At 48.0% G+C, this 25143-nt stretch overlaps 1 protein-coding gene across 7 annotated transcripts in view; it reads right to left on the bottom strand.

The window, feature by feature from the left end:
• The window catches only part of MYBL2 (MYB proto-oncogene like 2), a 43310-nt gene extending 20272 nt beyond the window's left edge, over positions 1–23038 (bottom strand). For 4 of the 7 annotated variants that reach the window (XM_038572359.1, XM_038572362.1, XM_038572364.1 and 1 more), the window contains exons 1-6: positions 22738–23036; positions 14070–14163; positions 9792–9863; positions 8877–8969; positions 8463–8683; positions 4603–4765 (exon numbers count right to left, since the gene is read on the bottom strand). In XM_038572359.1, the coding sequence (XP_038428287.1) occupies positions 4603–4765; positions 8463–8683; positions 8877–8969; positions 9792–9863; positions 14070–14163; positions 22738–22802 (708 nt within the window). In that variant the 5' untranslated portion in view covers positions 22803–23036. Of the gene's footprint in view, positions 1–4602; positions 4766–8462; positions 8684–8876; positions 8970–9791; positions 9864–14069; positions 14164–18029; positions 18087–22737 lie in introns of those variants that run through there. The other 3 variants (XM_038572361.1, XM_038572363.1, XM_038572360.1) reach the window with 2 other exon arrangements.
• Between the last annotated feature and the right edge of the window lie 2105 nt (positions 23039–25143).

Here is a 25143-nt window from a genome sequence, read left to right as displayed (position 1 = left end):
AGCTTTCTTGCTGGCAAAATGAGGACCCTAAAGGCTCACCAGGCAGGGGTGCTCTGAAGATCAGCAACAATGTGAACAGCACCCAACCTACACCATGGCTATTATGCTATTGTCGTCAAGTGAACGGAATGGAAATGGTTTGTGATGCAAGCAAAGGAAGAAAAGGACATAAAAAGAACAGATTTGATTGAAAACTTATAACCGCGACAATCAGAGAAAGGGGAAGAATGCCATAAACGCTATTTAAAGGTTCGAATGTGGGAATCCTACTTTAGAAACAGCCGTGTTGAAAAATGGCTTGGTGATTTCATTTAGAATTCAGAATATACTTACCATACGACCCAGCAATCCCATTCCTAGATGTTTACCCAAGAGAAATGAAAACTTATGTTCACACAAAACCCTGTACACAGATGCTCATAACAGCTTTATTTGGAAACAGAACTAGAAACAACGTCCTTCAGCTGGTAAACAATGAAGAGTGGTACTCCCATACAACAGACTATCACTCAGCAGTAAAAAGGAACAAATCACTGACAGACACAGGCACATGGATGAATTTTAATGCACTAATACCTAAGTGAAAGGAAGCAATCAGAAAAGAGTACAAGACTGTATGATTCCATTTATATAATATTCGTAGTAACATAAAACCACATAGATACAGAAAACAGAAGTGGTTGCCAGAGGGCTGGGGGCTTGGGAATTTTAGGTGGTGATGGAAACGCCCTCCACCTTGACTGTGGTGTTCGTTACATTTATCAAAACACACAGAACTATCTACTGAAAGGGTGAATTTTACTATCTATAAACTACAGTTTTATAAAGTCAAGTGATGAAGAAACTCCAAGTTTCCCAAGCTGAGAAAAAGAAGTTACTATACGACAGAGGTGTAAGATCCTAAATATATAAGTAAAAAAGTTTGTGAATGACAGTAAAGAAAAAAAAGGGGGCAAAGGCCAATCAATAAAGAAAAAAGTCAACCTTACCAATAGTAAAAGAAATCAAATCCAAGTGATACTCCATTGTTACCCATAAAATTGGTAGCTTTTTTTTTTTTTTAAAGGAAAGAGAGCAGTCCGGGTGGTGCAGCGGTTTAGCGCCGCCTGCAGCCCAGGGTGTGATCCTGGAGACCCGGGATCGAGTCCCACGTCAGGCTCCCTGCATGGAGCCTACTTCTCCCTCTGCCTGTGTCTCTGCCTCTCTCTCTGTGTGTGTCTCTCATGAATAAATAAATAAAATCTTTAAATAAAGGAAGGGAGGGAGGGAGGGAGGGAGGTAGGGAGGGAGGGAGGGAGAGATCCCCATGCAGGGCTCAATCTTATGACCCTGAGATCATGACCTGAACAGAAATCAAGAGTCGGACGCTTCACCAACTGAGCCACCTAGGAACCCTGGAAAAGATTTTCTTTATATAATCTCAGCGAGTGGTGACAACAGTGTACGAAAAGAGGTAATGCCATGTGTTGTTGACAGGACACAATGGTACTACCAGTTGAGTGGCAATTTAGTCATGCCTGTGAAAATTTCACATGTCCGAACCACTTGACACACTCACGCTACATCCATAAAATTAACCCACATCAATAAGTTCATGCACAAAGAATCTGAACAATGATGTTCACTGTAGCTTCTTAACAGAAATGGTAACAGATGTCCATGAGCAGGTTATGACAAGATGTGACAGATTCAAGAATGGTGTAAAGATCTGTATGAGCAAAATGACATGGAAAAGATTTAAGAAGAAGCTGTAAGGCAGTAAGTTATACCATAATCTCATTTTAAACTTACTGCCCTTAGTAATAAATGTTGGCAAACACATTAAATATATTGGTTCTCTCTGGCAGCTGAGATTAGCAGGCTCCATCTTCTGCAATATTCAGTACTGTAAAGTAACTTTGTAACTCTTTACAATGATCATGTATTGCTTCTGAAGTAGAGGGACAATAATTATAATTAAAAAGCACTGACCAGTGAGTGGGGAAACAGGAAGTAGTCCATACACACAATCATAGGCAAACCTTTTCTGGCAGGCAGTCTAGCAAGATGTATGAAAAGTTTTTCAAGAATGTGTCTCAACCCATCTCCAAGAATTTCTAAAACAAGTGAGCACATGAGAGTGATTTTAGCAATAAGCATGGTCATTAGGTTGGTTTTTTTTTAATGTTATCTATTTATTTGAGAGAGAAAGATATAGTGAGAAAGGGCATGAGCAGGGAGAAGGAGGCTCCCCATGAGCAGAGAGCTTGACACAAGGCTTGACCCAGGACCCTGGGATCATGACTTGAGAGCTGAAGGCAGATGTTTAACCGACTGAGCCACCCAGGTGCCCATAAAGTTTTGTTTCTAATTTTAAATATTAGATATAGCCATAATTAAACAGCATAAAAGAACCATGAAAATGATGCTAGAGATGAAATGAGGCTGATAATAACATGCTAACTGACCTCTGGAGCTTACAGCCGGGGTGAGCTCATGGCCGGGGTCTGGGCTCATTCAGGTCAGCGCTCCAGATGCAAAGTGCCAGAGGCAAAAGCTAAATCAATAAACTGCCTTTCAGCCAAGAAGGATTTCCAGAGAACTGAGGAAGGTCTATCCACTTCCCCTCTCCTAAAAGGTGATTTCATGTCTGCTAGTGCCCATTTCTTTGTGGATAGTATGCTTTTTCTTCAACCAGAAATAAGAGGCTTGATAACATGTTACTTAGATACACAAGAAAGTATGAGAAAGGGACAGCCCAGGTGGCTCAGCGGTTTAGCACCACCTTAGGCCAAGGGCATGATCCTGGAGACAGAGATCAAGTCCCACATCAGAATCCCTGTGGGGAGCCTGCTTCTCCCTCTGCCTGTGTCTCTGCCTCTCTCTGACTGTCTGTCTCTCATGAATAAATAAATAAAATCTTTCAAAAAAAAAAAAAAGTGTGAGAAATACTCTTCTGGTTAAGGGATGTGTGGGGAGTCCCCACTGGGGAAGAAGTCAATTTTATTTTCTAGATCTTTCCCTACTGTTTGTTACTCCACAGGGGCATTCGTACCAGGGAATCAAGAGACACTCAGGCTGAAAAATCAAGAAACAGAAACAAAAACATTATGTAAAGCTCTAGTGGAGCATCACAGAACTGGAGCAACATACAACTTCTACCTAGCTAGCAAGAAAAGGGAAGGGGGAGCATTAAAAGAGACTATTCACTAATTTACAACCACAGAACAGACTGGAACAGAGCACAAGGGAAATGTGTTACCTATACCATGACTCAGCATTGTCAAATCTTCATTCCCTGACACGTTTCCTTCAAATATTTTTTTTCCTTCAAATCTCTTTAAAGATTTTTTAAAAATGTATTCGTCTTGAGAGAGAGCAAGCAAGAGTGAGTGAGAGCATGAGCAGGGAGTCCAATTTGGGGCTCAAACCCAGGACCCTGGGATCATGACCTGAGCTGAAAGCAGATACTTTTAACCAACTGATGAGCCACCCAGGTGCCCGCAAATCTTTTTTTTTTGTTGTTCACATTTATTTATTTTTGTAATCCTTACACCCAATGTGGGGCTTGAACTGATTAACACTGAGATCAAGAGTCACATGCTCATGACTGAGCATGTGAGCCAGCCAGGTACCCAAATCATTATTTTTAAAGAATAAATCGTTAGAGAAATGGTTTAAAAATATCAATAAAAGATTTGCTCCAAGGTGCGGGATGGGAGATGTTAACATCTGTGTATTGGTTCCATTTTTACAATTGCAAATGTAATACCATATAATTTCATAAACCATATGGAATTATACACAGAAAACAGAGGAGGGGTGCCTGGGAGGAGGGAAGAGTGCTGACAAAAAGGAAGACAAGGGAATATGGGGCGGGGGCGGGGGGGGGGAAGGTTGCTCTTGACAGAAATGTCTCTATATCAGTGTGGTTGGGTGGTTGGTACAGGACAGTATGTTTTCAGCCTGACTCAGAACTGTCCACTAGGGATGCCTGGGTAGCTCAGCAGTTGAGCGTCTGCCTTTGACCCAGGGCGTGATCCTAGGATCTGGGATCGAGTTCCACATCTGGCTCCTTGCAGGGAGCCTGCTTCTCCCTCAGCCTATGGCTCTGCCTCTCTCTCTCTCTCTCTCTGCATCGCTCTTGAATAAATAAAATCTTTAAAAAAAACAAAACAAAACAAAAAACTGTATACTAAATATAATGGATTTTACGGTGTGTGAATTATACCTTAATAAATACATAAATGATTTTTTTTTAATTGCAAACATGCTTTTAGTATGAAAAGCCTGGAAAGGGCAATAGGTTGGAAGGAAGCTGTTGATGAAAACAGAGGAGGCTTAGGACCTCTTCAATCCAATCCTCCAATTTTATATGTCAGCTTGCTCTGTCGTCCTTCACCTGCGGGCAGACAAGTGTCAGGTCTGTGCAGAATTACGGGACAAGGAAGGGCCTAGTGAGAGATGTAGCCCACAGGAGACCCCATGGCAGAAGTCATGAACAGCTGTGGTGAAGATGAGAAGGAAAGAACAGGTGTTAAATGAGATGGTCCAGGATAAATATGCAACCTCGCAAATCTAGAGCCAAGCCCTGGGCTGAGTGGCCTCAGGTGGCCATCTCACCTGCTCTTCCACGGGGCGGGCGCTCTGGCAGCCTTCCTTGTCTTCAAGCTCCAGCAGCAAGTACACAGGGGGCTTGCAGTCTTTGGACTCACTCAGGAAGCCACCCGTGTCCACCTTCCTTTTGATGGTGGAGTTCCAGTGATTCTTCACAGCATTGTCTGTCCTGTGGGGACCCAGAGGAGGCCTTTCAACTCTGCAGCCCAGGTGCCACATGTATGTCTCACTAACCTTCCTGAGCCCAGTTCCCACTTTTGTAAACAAGGGTTCAACGTGATGACTCTACGGTCTCTTTCTCTCTTTTTCTTTTTCTTTTTTTTTTTTTTTTTTTTTTTTTTAAATTTTTTTTTTTTTTAATTTATGATAGTCACAGAGAGAGAGAGGGGCAGAGACACAGGCAGAGAGAGAAGCAGGCTCCATGCACCGGGAGCCCGACATGGGATTCGATCCCGGGTCTCCAGGATCGTGCCCTGGGCCAAAGGCAGGCGCTAAACCGCTGCGCCACCCAGGGATCCCTCTCTCTTTTTCTTTTAAGTAGACTTCATACCCAGCATAGAGCCCAATGCAAGGCCTGAACTCACAACTCAGAGATCAAAACTTGACCTGAGATTAAGAGTCAGACACTCAGCTGACTGAGCCACCTAGATTCTACAGTCTCTTAGCTCTAAGATAAAGTCCCACGTGTTTCCAGCCCTCAACAATTTATACATATTTCCACTAACCTCAGCAAATAAGCAAAGATATTATTCAGCCTACGGTAAAATCATATAACCAAAATGTGTTTGAAGTGCTGAGTCCTTTTTCCACTCACTTTGCACCTGTAGAAACTAGAAGCAAACCCCTCGCTGCTGAGCTCCACTTTGAGGCTCACAGTGATCTTGAATGCAAGCCCTGCTCCTCCTCTCAGAGTGCACAATGGCCAAAGGGCAGAGCTAAATGGACAGGCCGTGTGAAATGGGTCACTGTGAGCCTCAGTTACTTTATCTGGAGAAACAGGAGACTACTTCATACTCCACCACTTATTTAAGATTAACTGAAGAGACACATATACAGTAGTAGAAGCACAGAGTAACAGAGCAGTATGGAAGTGTAGAGAAGTAAAGGAACAGAAAAGCAGACTGGTCCAAAAAGACAGAATAGCAGAGCAGTAAAAGGTGTACAATGGTATGGAAACATAGAACACTACAGGAGAATAGAAATGTAAAGTATATAGCAGCATGCCGTAGTTTAGAAGTAACAGAGTAGCATAGTACTAGAGAAGCATACAGCAGTGTAGCAGTAAGCAGCTCATGAGAGCAGAGTACTGTGGAAGAACAGGGGAGCACAGTATTACAGAAGCATACAGTATAGTAATAAAGCACACATGACAACAGATTAGTATAAAAGTATAGACTAATACAGCACAACAAAAGTACAGGACAGCAGAGTAGTACAGCAGTATAGAGTAGTATAGTAGTACAGAAGCCCAAAGCAGTGGGACCCCTGGGTGGCTCAGCGATTGAGCATCCACCTTTGGCTCAGGGTGTGATCCTGGGTCCTGGGATCGAGTCCCACACTGGGCTCCCTGCATGGAGCCTGCTTCTACCTCTGCCTATGTCTCTGCCTCTCTCTGTGTCTTTCATGAATAAATAAATAAAAATCTTAAAAAAAAAAAAAAAAAAAGGGGGATCCCTGGGTGGCGCCACGGTTTGGCGCCTGCCTTTGGCCCAGGGCGCGATCCTGGAGACCCGGGATCAAATCGCACGTCGGGCTCCCGGTGCATGGAGCCTACTTCTCCCTCTGCCTGTGTCTCTGCCTCTCTCTCTCTCTCTCTCTCTCTCTCTCTGTGTGTGTGTGTGTGTGACTATCATAAATAAATAAAAAATAAAAAAGGAAAAAAAAAAAAAAAAGAAGCCCACAGCAGTACAGCTATAGGACTGCACAGCAGCAGTAGTATAGGAGTAGCATGGTACTATAGAAACACTCAGCAATAGAGCTGTAGGACTGCACGGCAGCAGGAGTACACAGCTATACAGTAGGACAGCACTACAGAAGCCTCAGCAGTAGAGCTGTAGGACTGCACGGCAGCAGGAGGACACAGCTATAGAGTAGGACAGCACTATAGCAGAAGCCTCCGCAGTAGAGCCGCAGGACTACCCGGCAGCCACAGTACAGAAGCACCGAGTAGCAGAGTACTAGGAAGGCACGAGGCAGAGTACTAGAGAACAGGGTAGTATAGTACCACAGCAGCACACGGGAGTATAACAGTATACAGCACATCATATATACAGAAATGCAAGCACACAGTAGGCACTTCCTTCTCTGGGAGTCCAAGCAGAGTGCTTTTCCTCTAAATCGTGAACAGACATGATGAACAACAGCCGGACTGACCAAGCAGTCAGAGGAGAGGGTCTGTATCCCCGAACACTCCCGCTGCAGGACAGAGTGCAGACCAGGCAGGGGTATGGGCAGAATGAGGTTGTTGCTAGGGGATCAGCCACAGTCGGAAGAGAGATACACCCCACCAAGGGCTGAAGGAGTGTGTTGGCTCCACAATGGGCACAAGCAGAGTGCATCTCAGGCCAACAGAGGAAAGCAGAGCAGCTAAAGCCCCATGGGTAAGCAAGAGTCACAGTACATCAAGGCCAGGCTGGTGGCATCAGCCAGTGCAAGCAGGTCACAGAGGGAAAGAGACCCAGGCCTCTAACCCAAGTGCTAGGAGAAGCACCAAAAGAATGACACACTCAGGTTTGAGTTTTGAATCTAGACCATTTCAGACTTCAGAGGAGATACACCATCTGGCATTTTGTCTCCTCTCCCTCCAGGACGACAGTGTCATGACCAAGGATTAAAAATAAAACTGGGGTGCCTGGGTGGCTCAGCAGTTGGGTGTCTGCCTTTGGCCCAGGGTGTGATCCTGGAGTCCCGGGATCTAGTCCCACATCGGGTTCCCTGCATGGAGCCTGCTTCTCCCTCTGCCTGTGTCTCTGCCTCTCTCTGTCTCTCATGACTAAATAAATAAATAAATAAATAAATAAATAAAATCTTTTAATAAAAATAAAACTGAGGGGATCCCTGGGTGGCTCAGAGGTTTGGTGCCTGCCTTCAGCCCAGAGTGTGATCCTGGAGTCCCAGGATCCAGTCCCACATCGGGCTCCCTGCATGGAGCCTGCTTCTCCCTCTGCCTGTGTCCCTGACACACACACTCTCTCTGTCTCTCACGAATAAATGAATAAAATCTTAAAAAAAAAAAAAAAAAAAAAAAAAAAACTGAGTAAGGGGGAAACACACAAGGACAAAGTGAACAGTAGCAAACAGCCACAGATAAGAAACAAATAAGAGATTTTTGTAAGTTTCCAGAGGATGGACAGCACTTAAGAGGAACAATAAGCAATTTAGGAGAGGGGAATTGACTCTAGAGGAAGATTCTGGCAAGAATGGAGCCAAGTCTTCCAAATACTTCCCCAGAACCCCAAGAGGCTCTTAGAGGGACCAGGCACAGCAAGGAGTAGGGGGGAGAAAGCAGTGGGTTTGAATATCTAGATCCTGGCCCTGATCTTGCATGTAGGAGAAGACAAGTTTATTCTCTAGAGAAAAAGGACCAGGCAACCCTGGCAGAGGGTAGGGATGGTCCACAGAGCTCCAACGGGGACAAAATGAAAATCTGTACACAAAGGGTACTCCCTGTCCTGATCCCAAACTACCTATATAATCAGGCACGGGCACCCCTAGGCAAGAATCTGAAGGATTCATTCATCTCTGGGAAAAGTGACAACTGCAAAGAAATCGGACTGGCTCTTGGACTATCCCCCACAATAGCCCAGTGGATGCCCTCACTTCCTAGGAACATCCACGCCTGTCCTGGCCCCTAGATGGCAGCTCACCTCCCTGGCAGCATCTTGGCGATCTCAGCCCAGCGGTTGCCAAGCACCTTGTGGGCCTCACAGATGATGCGGTCCTCCTCCTCAGTCCAGCAGGACTTCTTTACCTCGGGGTTGAGATGGTTGTGCCAGCGCTCACGGCACTGCTTCCCCAGCCGGCCCTTCAGGTGCTTGGCGATCAGCGTCCACTGCTTTGTGCCATACTTTTTGACCAGCTCGATGACCTTGGAAAAGGCCTCTGTAAAGCCAGGGGAACCCACCCCTCCCTCATCCCCATCACAGCACCTTCCCTCCACATAAGCCTCATCTCACCACAGCCCTGAGAGGGCTGGCTGACACCCTTGCCAACCCCCAGACAGCCTCACCATCCCTTGATTCACTGGGGTGGGTGAAGGCCCACCGCGTGCCGATAGTTACCTTTTGGTCCTCCTCTTTGGTCCATGGCCCTTTGACGAGGTCTGGATTCAAGACCCTCAGCCACCGGTACTGGCACTGCTGGTCAGTGCGGTTCTAGGAAGAGGACAGGAACCTGTGAGGATTCCTAGGAGAGCAGCCTTGGACCCTGGCTGAGCACTGGGTTCAAGGGGCCAGGCCTATCTCACACAGGTTTTTTGTTTCCTTCACCCACCACACACTATACTCCCACAGGTTGGAACGCACATGCTTTCCCTGTAGGAAGTTTCCCTTCCTCCTCCTCCCCTCACAAAGAGACAACCATCAGGAACCATAAATTCCTATAAAAGCTTGTGGTGTATGTCAGGAATCCTTCCTTGCCTCGGGAAAGCATTATTTCCCTGAAAGTTTCAGATCTCATGGAAACAGGGAAGGTGAGGGATGGGGTAGGAAGGGTCTGCTGATGTGACCCGAGGTGCCGAGTGACTCAGGGAATAAGCCAGACAGCAGCTCCTGCCACATCCCCTCCCTACCAGACACCTGCAGTCCTAGGGGTGGGGACATGGGGGACCTGCATCCCCAGGAGGCTTCAGCTGCCCTGGGGGGGACCTCGGCAGGAAGCCTGCTGTAAGTATCACTTCCTCTTGGTTTCAACCTCACTGCTGAGACTAATGCAAATGTGCCACTGTCACAGGCTCCAGATGGCACACTAAAGACCACCAGGCCTACTGAGGCTGCTGTGTGGAGATGCTTATGACAAGGGCACTCGAATTCTGGCTTAGGAAGAAATGGCCTAGGAAGGTTCTTTATTTGGGTCACGGGGCAGCTTGGTTAGGAACACCCTCTTCTCCTTGGCAGAAAAGTCTGTCCCCAGCACACTGTCTTGTCACCCACAACCCTCATCTCCGGGGGAGGGGGCCACCAAGGGGCTGCACTCACAGGAAAGTGGCTGGCCAGGAATTTCCAGTCTTGCTGTCCAAACTGCCTTACCAGGGTCCTCAGCTGCTCGTCCTGCCAATGCCATAAAGAGAGAGCTCAGCCCACACATATGCAGAAAGCAGCCCATCGTGAGGGAGGAACAGCCAAAGGACAGCCTCATTCACACATGCAGTCATGAAGGGAGTACCTACTATGTGCCAGGTACTACAGACCCAGCAACAGGCAACAACAGACCTGCCCCATCTTATGGGAATCATGGTCCAGAGGGAGCTAATCAGAGGCTCCCACAGAAAAGCCACTTTGTGGCTGGCTGAGGGCCAGTGGAGAGGTATGCAGTGACTGCTTCTTCAGGAAGACCAAGACACAGGATCAAAGGAAGCCTAGTGCAGCTAGAATGCAGGAAGCAAGGGGGGTGAGGGATGCAAGACGATTGGGGACGGCAAAGCATGGGCTGGACCACACACAAGACTGACTCAGGTCTCTGCATCATATAAAGCCACTGATGCATTTGAGCAGTGGATGGTCACAGTCCAACGTGCTTATTAGGACCTTAACCTTAACAGATTCTGTAAGAGGGCAGAATGGAGGAAAGGAGGCCACAAAGAGGCCCTCAGGCCAGAGATGGCGGTGACGCGGCATCTGTGGTCAGAACAGTAGGTGTTAAAATAGTCTCCTGAAAATAAACCACTGACTCCTGCAACAACATGTAATCTCGGTATCATGATGAGGGAAAGAAGCCAGGCACAAAAGATGATTCCATGCACATGACATTCTAGAAAATGTCAGCAAAGCTTTAAGGACAAAAAGATAGTCAATGGTTGTCTGAGGGCAGAGGTGAAGGAGGGAGGGGGGATGGACACCAAAGGAGAGCAAGGAATGTTAAGAAGTTAACTGAAATGTTCTAGAACGTGATGGTGCTGGTACTTTCAAGGTAATACACCTGACGATACTCACTGAATTGTACTGTAAGTCGTTATAGTTCACTGCATGCAAAGTACTCCTCAAACTGATTTTTTACATTTTATATAGATATATATATAAAGAAAATATAGTATATCCATACAATGGAATGTTACTCAGCCTTAAAAAGAAATTCTGTTAGAAGTTACGACAGGGATGAACCTCAAGGACATAGGTGAGATATACCAGAAACAAAAGGAAAAATATTTTATGATTCAGTCATACAAAATATCTAAAGTAGGCAAAATCATAAAAACATAGAAAGATGGTTGCCAAGGGCTAGGGGGAAGGGTGATGAGGAATTTGTCCTTGGTGGGTACAGAGATTCAGTTTTACAAGATCAAGTAGTTCTAAAAACAAACAAACAAAAAAAAAAGATCAAGTAGTTCTAAAGATCTATCGCAATGAGAATACACTTAACACTACTGAACTGTACACTTAAAAATGGTTATGATGATAAATTTAATGTTCTCTGTTTAACACATACACACATACACACACGCACACACACACACACACACACACTCTCTTGGACAGGAGAAAAAAAAAAGCCATTACAGAAATTCAAACTCTCAAGTGCAGTCCAGCACCGGCTGGACCAAGTCCCCCATAAACCTTGTAGCTGAGCCAGCTCCGGACACACTGCCCTCCTCTGCCACCCGGCCTGGCCAGCCCAACACCTGCCTCCTCCCACGTCCCCATGTCCCTATCTGGCAGTCATCCTGACAACTGGCAAGAATACTTTGCAGAATTGTCTCCATCTCCTCCCAGACCCCAAGGGCCTTCTCCACCTTTCACCTCCATCCCTGCCCTAATCTCTCCACAGCTGCCTGGTACAGCAACCTCCCCCACTCTCTGGGCACCACTAGACTCTCAGCCCCAGGCTGCCCCTAAATCTCTTCTAGACACAGATTAGTTCCTCTGAAGCCCAGCAATGTTTAGGTCACTCCTCTGCTTTAAAAACCTTCAATGGTTCTATTTTGCCAGGTGAACAAGCCTACACCACTGAGCTGGACATTCTAGGCCTTCCAGGATTTGGCCCAGTCAATCTTTTTGTCCACATCAACTACTTTTTCCCTTCAAGGACCTTTCCCTTCAGCCAAACCAAGGGCCCCTCTATTTGCTTTTCTCCACCTACAACCTATTTTTTTTTTTTTTTTAAGATTTTGTTTATTGGGCACCTGGGTGGCTCAGTCAATTAAGCATCTGTGTTCAGCTCAGGTCATGGTCTCAGAGTCCTGGGATCAACCCCCTGCTTGTGCTCTCTCTCTCTCAAATAAATGAAAAAAATCTTTAAAAAAGAATTTATTTGACACAGAAAAAGAGAATATGCAAGCACAACCAGGGAGAAGGGGCAGAGGGAGAGGAAGAAGCAGACTCCCCACTGCCAGAGCCTGATGCAAAACTTGATCCCAGGACCCTGAGATCATGACTTGAGCCAAAGGCAGGCGCTTAACCTACTAAGCCACCCAGGTGCCCCCACCTACAACTTATTCTATTCTACTCACCCATTTCCTATTCTAACACAACCCACCGTTCTGCACTCTTCTCTGACTTGATTTCCAAATCCTTATCCATGAAATTTTCCCTAACCACTTCAGGCAACAATAACAGTAACCAAAATACCTAAAGGTATTTCAATAACCCAGTGCCTCCTATGTGCTGTGAGCCTTAGCACAAGGAAGGAGAGATAAAACGGTGAGCACACATGAACACTGATCCTGCCAGCACTGGGAATCACCACAGCATGTCCTTAGGCCTGGGCAATCTCTCCCCACCCCAAGCAGAGAGTGGTTCTGGGGTGGGTACCCTAGCTCATTTGTTCTTTTTTGTCCACAAGAGCTGAATGCAGTTCCTGGTCCACAGTGAGATGAACAGAAAAGCTGGCTTAGTACTCATGATTTTAAAGTTTTACAACCCATACGCTAAGCAAAAGAAAAAAAAAAAAAAAACCTAAACTAAACATATCCAGGAAAAAAAGAGGCCAAATATAAAGATAAGACCAGCAGGACTCTAGAATGAAACAAACAATTGAGAAAAAGGTCTGGTACTTTCTATAAAACTAAACGTACACCTACCCCATGACCATACATTAAGTATCTCCCCTAGAGAAATGAAAATATAATCCTCAAAAAAAAAAAAAAAAAAGATTTATACAAGAATCTTCCCAGCAGATCTATCTACAATAGTCAAAAACTGAAACCAGGGCAGCCAGGGTGGCTCAGTGGTTTAGCGCCACCTTCAGCCCAGGGCGTGATCCTGGAGACCTGGGATCGAGTTCCACGTCCGGCTCCCTGCATGGAGCCTGCTTCTCCCCGTCTGTGTCTCTGCCTCTCTTTCTCTCTAATGAATAAATAAATTTAAAAATCTTAAAAAAAAAAAAAAAAAAAAAAAACTGAAAGCAGCCCAAATGCCCAACAAGTGAAATATATTGTTGTATACCCATATACATGGGTACAACATACATATACATGCTGAATGCTATTTAGCAGTAAAAATGAACAGATTGCTAAATCAAGCAACTATTTCATTAAGCTAAAGAAGCCAGATAGAAAAGAGCACAGTGGCAGGATTTCAATTACAGGACATTCAAGAACAGACAAGACAAATCAAATCAAGAGGCATCAGCAATTGCCCAAAGCCAGGGAAGATTAACCACAAGGAACTTTCTGGGATAATCAAGGTGGTGCTTCCAACTGTTCACTTTAAATTGGTACATTTGACTGTACATAAATTATACTTCCATGAAGCTGATTAAACAATATAAAGGAAATTCAGAGCTTGATGTCTCAAGACACAATTAATTTTTTTAAATTATAATAAACAGAAGGGAAGGGGCGCTTCGGTAGCTCAGTCGGTTAAGCAACCAACTCTCGATTTCAGCTTAGGTCATGATCTCAGAGTCTGAGATGGAGCCCGGCATTGGGACTGAGGCCTGTTTGAGATTCTTTCTCCCTCTCCCTCTTCCACACACATGCTCTCCCTATATATAAATATAATAAAATAATAATAATAATAATAATAATAATAAAGAGGAGGCGGCAAGTTAGGCTAAGCACCCTAGCAGTTAAAGGACAAGAAGCACAATTAATGCCCATGATGTAGAATACACCAACTTCCAAGAGTCCTCAATATGGAGTATCCCGAAAATGCTCTGAGGCACTGGGGAAAACAGAGGACCCATCCACCTCTTTCGCTGGCTCTTCCTCTTCATCACACCCATCAGGGCATCAGACACACCCCAGGCTCAGTTCTCTGACCAGCCCCTCAACTGCCATCAACCCCCCTTCCCCCAAGATGTCTCTCAGTGTCACTCACCTCCTCGTGGGTCCATTTGACCTTGCACTTGCTGTCCCTCTGCTCTGGCACATCTGAATCTGTGTCCTGGTAGTGCAGCTCATCCAGCTCCTCACTGCAGGGAGAGCAAGCTAAGTAAGGGTCAAGGCCATGTGTCTTCTTCACACAGTGCTACGTGATGGTTGGACAGCATGTGGGCAGTGGCCAGTGATCTCTAGGCAAAGGCTTGGGGGAGGCAGCCTTTACTTTCTACTTTTGATATGCCCACCCTCCTCTTTTTTAAATTCTACTTTTGATATGCCCACCCTCCTCTTTTTTAAATTCTTTAATGAATTAGGGTTACGGGCTATACTTATTTTATTAATCCTTTTATTTTCACAAACACCCTAATAATTTCAAAGCTGTAAGATAAAAAGTTAAGATTTCACCAAGAATATTATGATATTCAAAACCACACACCCATTTAATATTTTCAAGAGCAGAACTTTTTAAGTTTTATGGATATTTTAAGGATTAAATCTGATGATATATACAATCCTCAAGCATCAGGATTCCAAGAAATATTAGTTTTCTGGGAATAACATTTTAAATATATAACCTCGGTAACTGTCCATTTTCCAATCTTTGCCTACATACAGGCATGGTTTATGGAGAGAAAAATCAAAATACAAGCAGCTTTGACTTCTGGATGCTACTTTCTAACAGGCAATTTTTCAAGTTCCTCCAAAATCTTCCTATTTATCAGGTTTATTTAATGATTACAAAAATGGAAATTACACACTCCCTCTCCAGGAATGTCAGGTGCTCAGGAGGAAGCTCCCAACTCCGTGTACTGAGAATGCCTCAGGTAACCCGTAAGATACATTCCTAAGTCAGGTGTCTGTAAGTGGGAAAAGCCATCTCCAAACAAGCACAAGGCAAAGCACAAGCCTTGTTCCAAAAGGACAAGGACTTCCTTTCGTGTCTCTCTTCCTTTCCCCTACTCCAAAGTTTAGCATCTTCCTCTGGTCACTCCTGTACTCCTACACCTTGGAAATCCTCCGGTCTCTAGGAATAAAGGCCCTAATGCAGCAAGTGCTTGTCTCCTAAACAGGGACAGAGGTCAGCTCCACCTCCACATCCGCAAGGCTTTGGGGGATTGCCCCAAAGGCCTTAAGAAATGTTGGCTCAGGGATCCCTGGGTGGCGCAGCGGTTTGGCGCCTGCCTTTGGCCCAGGGCGCGATCCTGGAGACCCAGGATCGAATCCCACATCGGGCTCCCGGTGGGTGCATGGAGCCTGCTTCTCCCTCTGCCCTCTGCCTGTGTCTCTGCCTCTCTCTCTCTCTCTCTGTGACTATCATAAAAAAAAAAAAAAAAAAAAAAAAAAAATGTTGGCTCAGGAAATGACTGAATATTCAAATTACCGAATAAACATACAATGCTGCTGCCTATTGGTTGATAAGAAATGCTAATTAGGGATCCCTGGGTGGCGCAGCCTGCCTTTGGCCCGGGGCGCAATCCCACCCGGGATCGAATCCCACATCGGGCTCCCTGCATGGAGCCTGCTTCTCCCTCTGCCTGTGTCTCTGCCTCTCTGTCTCTCTCTCTGTGTAACTATCATGAATAAATAAATAAAATCTTTAAAAAAAAAAAAAGAAATGCTAATTAAAGTAAATCTTGGGGATCCCTGGGTGGCTCAGTGGTTTAGCATCTGCCTTCAGCCCCGAGTGTAATCCTGGAGTCCAGGGATTGTGTCCCGCCTCCGGGCTCCCTGCATGGAGACTGCTTCTCCCTCTGCCTGTGTCTCTGCCTCTCTTTGTCTCTCATGAATAAATAAATTTAAAAAAAATAAAATAAATATTTTAGAAGTAGAAAAGGAAGGGATGGACAGTGTCTAAACTCAGCAATATATAGGTCACAGAAGGAGATAGAATTCAGTCTTTTTCTGTCATCCCTGACCCCATTCATGCCGTCCTCCACCATCACAAAGTAGGAGGTACAAGCTCTATAATAAAGAGAATGAAGCTAGGTTTAGTTCTTTGAGATAGACCAGAGAGTGAGCATGAGCTGGGGAGGGGGACAGAGGGAAAGGGAGAAGCAGGCTCTCCACTGAGCAGGAAGCTGGACACAGGGCTTGATCTCAGGATCCTGGGATCATGACCTGGGCCAAAGGCAGATGCTTTAACCGACTGAGCCACCAGGCGCCCATGAAGCTGGCTTTAAAAATCACCTGCCCCCAGACTTCTTTGTGACAGAAACCATCTTTGGTTCTCCAGCACCCAGCTCCAATAGAAGGTCAGTAATGTTCCTTCAAGGATGAAACAGTGTCTGTGTGAACACTCTGGTGCTCCAATACTGTAATGGGGACAAGCAACTCAGCTGGGAGAATTCTGTGAGATACACGGTATACAAAATACACTGCTATCATCCACATGGAGCTAACCATCTACTTCACACGCATTCCCATTCTCCACTTTAACAGATGTGGACACTGAGGCTAACGGAGGTTATGCCACCTGCCAAGTCCACAAAGCCAGGCACCCACCAGACCTGCACCTCCAACCCTCACCCTGTAATCCCAGCTGAGAAAGCAGAGGCCAAGTCAGTGGTGGCAACTACACTGAGGTCCAACACACCCTTTCTATGCCCTTCCATGTTCTGGGCTCTGCTCCAGGCCGGGTGAGTCAGAAGCTGAGCGGGAAGTGGGGCGCTGGTGCAGACGAGAGTGTTACAGCTAGTGGCCGAGAAGTGAGCTGAGGGCTGTGGGGCGCTGAGGGCTGTGGGGTGCCAGCGCACAGAGACCATGTCTCACATGGAGCCACGGAGCCCCAGGAGGAAAGTGGCAGAGGATCTGGGGGTTCTCTGGGACTTGTCATTCCCTGGAATAACATTTCCTGCACCAAAAATCAGAACAGGGTCCACTAAGTGCCTGACCAGAAAACTCCCGGGAATGAGAGCTGCCCTGGGAGATGGTGGCCTGAGGAAGACAGACCCTGTGACCACTGCCCAGGGATCAGAGGCTTCCTTGCGGAGAGGAACTGTGGGGAAAGCCAGCAGTGAGAGCTTAAGTCTACAGGCACCCCTGGGAAGGGGGACACGGTGGGAAGGGGTTGTTAGGTTACCTGGGCGGCACCCCTCCCGGGAGGGAACAGGGTAGGCAGGCCCCCTTTGTCCTCTGCCTCCCAGGGTCAGGCCCCAGGCACACAGGGGTAAGGCAGGCTGTAAGACAGAGGCCTGGGGCCCACAGACCAGGTTCCAGGCTCCACTCCGCCACTTACTCTCCCGAGGAGTAAGTAAAATGGAGACTGCAGTTCCTGCCTCGGCCCCAGGGCAGTCTCGATTCGCCTCTGTCTCTCTTCCCCTCACCTTCAACTGCCCCCAACTCCTCATGTAGAACAGGAAGACAGGTCTCTGCAACTAAACCAAGCTGGGGCCCGGCACCCCGGTGGGGGGTGGGGGTGGGGCACACAAAAGACTCTCCTCCCCCCCCCCCAGGCCGGAGAAGGTTTGGGGCGCTCTGTACTTCCCGGAATGTTTGAGGAGAAATGCCCACCGCCAAAAAGGAACCCAAGTAAGTGTGACCTAAAAGTCCTCCAGGCTTTGGCTTCTCCCTCGCTGCGACCTGGAGGAAGAATCACTTTCCCTCTCCAGGGGTCGCCTCCCTCCTCGGTAAAGGCCCGAGCAGCTGACACTGCCGTCCCACCCCCACCCCGCAATTAGGCGGGAGACAAAATGACATCATGCAGGGCTTGGCCCGGCTCCCAGGAGACCCGCCCGCCCCGGCTCCGAGGCCCAAGCAAGCCCGGGGAGCGAAGCGAGGGGCCCCCAAGAGCCCCCCGGCGCCGCGCGCGCACCGTGCCTCGGGCGACCCCGGACTCGGCAAGGCCCGCGGAAGGCCCGCCCGCCCGGGGGCCGCGGCGACGGCGGGGCGTGGGTGCGGGGGGGGCAGAGGTCGGGGTGGAGGGGGATGGGGAAGCCCTCGGCCGCCCGGCTCCGCTCACCCGCGCGTCCGCCGAGACATCCCCCCGGCCCGGGCCGCGCCGCGCTCGCCCGCCCGCCGGCCGAGCCCGGAGCGGGAGCCGGGCCGGGGTCAGGGTGCAGCTGTTCGGGCCGCTCCGGGCCCCGGGGCCGCGCCGGGGGGCGTCAGCGTAGCCACAGATCCCGCCGCTGCTCGCAGGCACTTGGCCGCCGCCGGCGCGCACAGAAGCACTTTTCTATCTCCCGCCAAGCGCGACGGCGCCGCCCGGGCCTGGCGCGCGGGCGGGCGGACGTGCGCGGGGGCGGGGCCTGCTGACGGGGGGCGGGGCCTGCGGGCTGGGGGCGGGGCATGCGGGCCGGGCGCGGGGGCGGGGCCTGGGGACCGGCGGGAGCGGCGGTGGCCCGGAATCCTGAAGCCGCGCGGGTCCGCGGTGGCTGCGACTGGTTCGGGGACTTACCGAGTTGAACCGCCCGCCATTTGACTGAGCCCGACCCAGGCCAGCCAAGTGCGGGTCCGGGCGGCCCAGGAGTTGCCCACCCAGCAAAGACTGAGGAAAGAGTGAGACACAGGGACGGGAGACTCAGGCGGGGAAGCCGCCTGTGCATGCAAAAGCCCCCACGCCGCTCCAAGCCGCTCCAAGCCGCTCCTCCGTCCCTACAGCCCACACCCTAAACTGGGCCCCTACCCTATAGACCAGAGCTGTGTCTCCCTGCTTCCTCTCCGGACTCGAATTCTACGGTTCAACCCTCGGCAGGCAGCCCCAGTGAGCTTCCTAAAATGCGAATCGGGTCTTTCCTCTCCAGAACTTATGACCTCTCTTTTCTCCCTCAGGGTAATATACTCCATAATCAGGTTTATAGGATTCAGCAGATCCACCCCCACCCCCACCCCCACCCCCACCCTGCCCCTAGTCAAACGAAACTAGCTAGCCTCCTTGCCTTCGCGTGGGCCATTACCTGGCCCGGAAAGCTTCCCAACCCCTCCCACCGAATTCCAATCTCCCTGGCCACGACTTGACTTGCTCAGTCTGCTGACCTGCTTGCTGCTCCTGGACTGCTCGTTTTCCTCTCTGAACTATGGGCACGCTGAGGTCCAAGTGGCCGCTCCACTCACTGTGGAGCGCCCCCAAGGCCCAGAATTGTCCACGTGTTTATTTTTTTTTTTTAAGATTTTTATTTATTTACTCTTGAGAGACAGAGAGAGAGAGATAGAGAGGCAGAGACACAGGCAGAGGGAGAAGCAGGCTCCATGCAGGGAGCCCGACGTGGGATTCGATCCTAGGACTCTGGGATCACACCCTGGGCTGAAGGCGGCGCTGAACCGCTGAGCCACCCTGGCTGCTCTGTCCACATGTTTCAACTCCTAGAGGCCTAGCAAGGATTTTCCATTTTAAGTTTCCATTTGCCAAGTGCCTCCCAAGAGTCATGTCACAGGAGGCCCCCCTAGGGAGGAGTGCTGAAAGTATGAACTGCAAGACAGGTGCCTGGGGAAGTGTGGTTGAATCCCAGCCTCTTAGTCCCTGCTTGGATCTTAGATACCCCTTCCTGAAATCTGAAGAGGAGGCCACCTTCCTGATCACCTGGGGACAGACTAGCCGTCTGCTGCAAACTTCCATTTACCACAGCAAAAGGAACACTGACATCTTAAGTGCCAGAAACTTCCACATCAGTTAATTCAGGTCTTCCCCCCCACCCACTTCCTTCATAAAGTAATTCATGTGGACATCCCTTCTTCATTGCTAGAGCGTGATATTTAAGAGTGCAGGCTCTGAAGCCTGACTTCCTGGGGTTATGATTCCCAGCCCCAGCATTTACTAGTTGTGTGATCTTAGGTAAATTACCTCTCTATGCCTATCTCCTCATAGGTAAAAACTAGAAAAAGATTTATCAAAAACTTAGCTTTTATTATGCGCCAGCCACTATTCTGTAGGCTTTTTTTTTTTTAAGATTTTATTTATTTATTGAGACAGAGAGAGAGAGAGAGAGAGAGAGAGAGGCAGAGACACAGGCAGAGGGAGAAGCAGGCTCCATGCAGGGAACCGGATGCGGGACTCGATCCCAGATCTCCAGGATCACACCCCGGGCTGCAGGTGGTGCTAAACTGCTGCACCACCGGGGCTGCCCTCTGTAGGCTTTATACATCATTTTAATTCACTTACTCCTCATCACAACACTGTGAGGTACTATTAGTATGATCCTCTTTTGGCAAATGCTGATAATGAGAGACCAGCTCTCTCCCTTCCCCTTACCCATACTACTCCAGGCAAATGGCAAAGCAGGGATTCAAACCTGAGCGTAGGCTATCTAGTTTGAGTCTATACCTTTTAGGTTTTTAAAGACTTCATTTATTTATTCATGAGAGACACAGAGAGAGGCATTGACATAGGCAGAGGGAGAAGCAGGCTCCCTCTGGGACCTTTGGCTCCCTCAATCCCAGGACCCCAGGATTACCACTGGAGCCAAAGGCAGATGCTCAACCACCGAGCCACCCAGGCAGGCACCCCTAGTCTGTATTTTTTAGAGATTTTATATTTATTTTAAGAGAAAGAGAGAGGAAGCAAGCACAAGCAGGGAGCAAATAGCAGAGGGAGAGGGGCAGAGAGAGAAGCAGACTCGCTCACAGGGCTCCATCCCAGAATCCTGGGATCATGACCTGAGCCAAAGGCAGAGCTTAACCAACTGAGCCACCCAGGCGCCCGAGAGCCTATGCTCTTAATCACTACACCCACCTACTTCGTAGGGTGGTTGTAGGATTAAATAAATATGTGTAAACCATTGAGAATAATTCCTAGCCCATAGGAAGTACTACTTTAGTTTTAGTTGTGTTACATTAATAATGAAGGCTACTCAGAAGGCAGGGACAAGGGGCCCCTGTCTTAAGAGGAAACTACCTTGAAAAGAATAAAGACCCCATCCCGTTATTCTAGACTTTACCCAGTGCCCCAGCCTTAAGTCATTCTACTGGGAGGACTTAAAATTTGTAAGGGACACAAAGGAAGAGAATGACCTTGGGTGTCCTAATCCAGGGCCAGCTCAACAGCCAGCAGGATATTTAAACAGAGTTTAATTGGGTGGCCTGAGCAGGCCTGCCTTAAGGCAGAGACGACTGCTGTCTTCTTGTCCCTGAGGCTATGAAACACAACCCCAGAAGGAAACCTCCACCCTTCTCCACGTGAACTACTTGATAGGTAGAGGAGTTGCATGGACAAAAACTCTCCAAAAGCCCATCAGCTAATAGGGAAATGAGTGAACAGAAAATTAAATCTATAAAGGTAAAGACAAACTGCACACTGTGGATGCCCACAATAAAGGTTATTCAGACTTTGGTGATTTGGGAATTTGCAAGGTAGCCAATAAGGGGAGTAACACTTCAGGCAGAGGGAACAGCCAGTGCATGCTAGGAAGAAGCAATATTGTTAAGTCCTCAGGGATTGGCCAGAGTTGCAGTCATTTTTGAGTCTTCTCTCACATCACTTACCGGATCTTTCTGCAAATCGTATCGGCTCTACCCTCAAAACTCTACCTCCAAAATATATCCAGGGGCAACACATAAAAAGATGCTCAATACCATGTCATCAGGGAAATGCAAATTAAAACCATCCAGTCACACGGAGCCAAGAAAAATGAGCGCATATGTTCACACGAGTTTTGCATAGTTTTATTTGTAATAGGCCCAAAATGGAAACAACCCAAATGTCCATCAACAGATGACCGAATAAACAAATGATAATTATAAAATAAATATAACCATACAGTGGAATACTACCAAACAATAAAAAGCAACTGCTGATACAATATGAATCTCAAAATAATTATGTCTGAGTAGATACCGTATGAGGTCATTTACATACAATTGTAAAAATTGCATAAAAGAACCAATAAAAGCAAAAAATGGTTGCAGAGAAAGGATTACAAAGGGATAAGAGGAATTATGGGGGAATGAATGATAATGTTCTATTTGTAATATTCTAAGGGTCCCTCTTTGATCACAGGGAGGGGTATGGGGTTACTGACCAGAAAAGAGGGGAACCAACTCAACATGATCTGCCTGGGTTTGTCCAGATCATGCCAGCCCCTGCTGTGTCCTCCTTTATGCAACTACATAGGTCCAGAATTCGGTCTCTTAGGGAGTTAGGGACAAATGAGGCTAGGCAGGGGGCCATGGAACTAGGCTCACAAAAATCCCGAAAATGTGGAGATGAAAGTAAACCAGAGATAAATAAACCAGACCATCCTGTCCCAGGTGCCAGAAGTGGGGTCTTGATGTAACAAACAGTTCCTTGTGACTAACAAGGAATTACTGGACCCGAGAAAGGAAGTAAGCCCATTAAAGATGTTATCACGGGTCCTTACTTAATGATGGTATCAATAGATTAATATTGAAAGGATTTGGGGGCAGCCCGGGTGGCTCAGAGGTTTAGCTCCTGCCTTCAGCCCAGGGCGTGATCCCGGGGTCCTGGGATGGAGTCCCGCGTCGGGCTCCCTGCGTGGGGCGGGCTTCTCCCTCTGCCTGTGTCTCTGCCTCTCTCTCCGTGTGTCTCATGAATAAATAAACAAAATATTTTATTAATAAATAAATAAATAAATAAATAAATAAATAAATAAATAAATAAATAAATAAATAAATAAATAAATAAAATTTTTTTAAAGGGATCTGGGTTCCCTGGCGGGCTTTCAACAAAAGACCAACCCTACAGCCCTCAGTGGCAACCCTGTCGGGGCCCCTCTCACCTCTGAGCTTTCCCTGCATCTTTGCTTAATAAATACCGCTTTACAGTCTCCTGTGCGCACGACATCCACGCTTCGACTCCCCGAGACCAGGACCAAGCTCTCCCGTACCGTTAGGAACCACCTAATGCAAGTTTCCGGCGTTCCTGTAAGGGGAGGAGCCTCGGAGATGAGCGCCAGAGGCCCGGGCGGCTTGATGCCTGCGCCGCGTCCAGCCCAACCCTGACCTCCGCCCTGGGCCTCCAGGGCATCCGCTCTCACGAGCTTAGCTTTCTTTGGCAGTGCGGCCACTTGTCCGGGAACCGAGCCGGGGACGACTCGCAGGGACGCCGAAACCTTGTCCCGCGGCGGTGGAGACCACCTCCACAGCCCGGCCAGGCCCCGCGGCCGCGCAGGGCGTGCGGCGCCATTACCGCCCTTTTCTGCGAAGACGGAGGAAAAGTTAGCCTTTGGAGTGCAGCTGGCAGTCCGTGGCCGCCGCTGTGAACCGGAGCGAGGGTCGCGGCCGGCCTCCAGGCGCCCTCGGGGTAGTCCGGGCCGCCGGACCACCCGGCGCGCGCCCCGTCTCCGGCGCCGCGCGGAGCATGGCGGGAGTCGCGCCGCCTGACGTCAGCAGGGGCGCCTGCGCTCGGAGGCCGGGAGCCCGGCGGCCTTGCCACGCGCTCGTACGTCGCGCGCGGTCCCGCGGGCGCCGCGCAGTCGGGGGTGTCGTCGCCGGGAGGCTTCCGACGGCTGAAGGGAAAGGCCAGGGCCGGAGAGGGGGCAGGGAGGTGGGGGGGCGGCCCGGCCCGACGCTGCGGGAGCCCTTCGCGCAGCTTGTAGACATTTGCGACTCCAGGAAGTTCCTTTCTCTCCCGATTACCTCGTGAGCTGCGGGAGCCGGGCGCCAGGGTAAGGTGGTGGGCCGCGTGGCAAAACCTGGGATCAGCAAGATTTGTTACTCTCTTTGAAGATATTTCTTCCTGTTGAAGCCTGTGGGAGAAATTTGAACATTGGTCTTAGAAAGGGGAGCTGAGTGGCCGAAGTGGCTGGTGGGATTCTTTTCAACATCCCTCGGTTCCGTACTACTTGGATTTTTACTTAATTTTTAAAATTTCATTAGGGCACGGAGTTTGAGTAAAACCTCTCATATTTGGTTTTATAAACAAATAGTTTAGCAAAAGCCACATCGTAGATGTGTGAATCCTAAGAACCACCAATTTTCCCTCTTGGTCTTAGGGAGAGCAGAGACCCTCGTTCCCAACAACACTGTCTCCCCTTCCTCCGTGTATCACCTCCTCTTCGCGTGGACACTCCTGTTTCTCTGATCAGAGACCTATTGGAGTTCAACAAATAAAACCTCCAGCAGTTGTTTTTACGCTATTAACAGGGCTGATAACCATCACTTTCTGAGTGTGTTTTAAGAGTGAAGTTGAAATCCTTGTTCAAGTCTGTTAACTTTTCATGTTTGAATTTAAAAACACCCCTGCTCACTACCTTAACCAGTCTATTGAACTTAATTGCATTAATAGAGGACCAGTCTAACATACACAGCATCAGCTAGAAGATATTCTTGCCAAAAATGTCTAATTCAAAGCTAGTCAAGCCTTTAAACCAAACTTTGCATTTGAAGGAAAGATAATGGGATAATAGACACCATAATGAAATCATCAAAATAACCAGAATGTGGGACACCTAATTTAGTTGTCAAAAAAAAGTCATTAAAAAAGGGGGGGGGGGGACAGGGAGACTGTTTGGGATTTAAAGAGACTAAAAAAGGGATCCCTGCGTGGCTCAGGGGTTTAGCACCTGCCTTCAGCCCAGGGCGTGATACTGGAGTCCCAGGATCCAGTCCCACGTCAGGCTCCCAGCATGGAGCCTGTTTCTCCCTCTGCCTCTCTCTCTCTCTCTCTCTCTCTCTCTCTCTCTCTCTCTCTGTGTGTCTCATGAATAAATAAAATCTTTAAAAAAATTAAAGAGCCTGAAAAAAAGACAAGTCCAATGTGAGAACTATCACTGGCTTCTGACTTGAAAAAACATCTATAAAACACATTTTGGGGACAATTAGGGAACGTCTGAATAAGCATTATCTTATATTGTGAATAAGGTGGGATAATGGTATATTATAGTTCTATAATATAATGGTATGATAAGGTATATAAGAAAGTATGTAATGTCTGAAATTCAACACTGAAGTATTCAGTAAACTATACACACATATAAAGCATATATGGTAATCTGTTAATTTTTTTAACGTTTCAAATTTTCCATAAGAAATCGGGGAAAAACCTGCATCCTTGCCATAAGTCATCCATAGATAAAGGGAAAAAGCCACATGATCCATGGCATGACAGGCTTTGCCCCCTTTCAAAGCACTTTCTCCAGTCAGTTTAATGGGAATAGCTCCAGATTAGTAGGTAGGCCGTCAGT

The sequence above is a fragment of the Canis lupus genome, chromosome 24 (genome assembly GCF_011100685.1).
Source record: "Canis lupus familiaris isolate Mischka breed German Shepherd chromosome 24, alternate assembly UU_Cfam_GSD_1.0, whole genome shotgun sequence".
Taxonomy (NCBI): Eukaryota; Metazoa; Chordata; class Mammalia; order Carnivora; family Canidae; genus Canis; species Canis lupus.
Note: the sequence above shows the minus strand (reverse complement) of the source record. Positions and strands in the feature narration are given on the sequence as shown.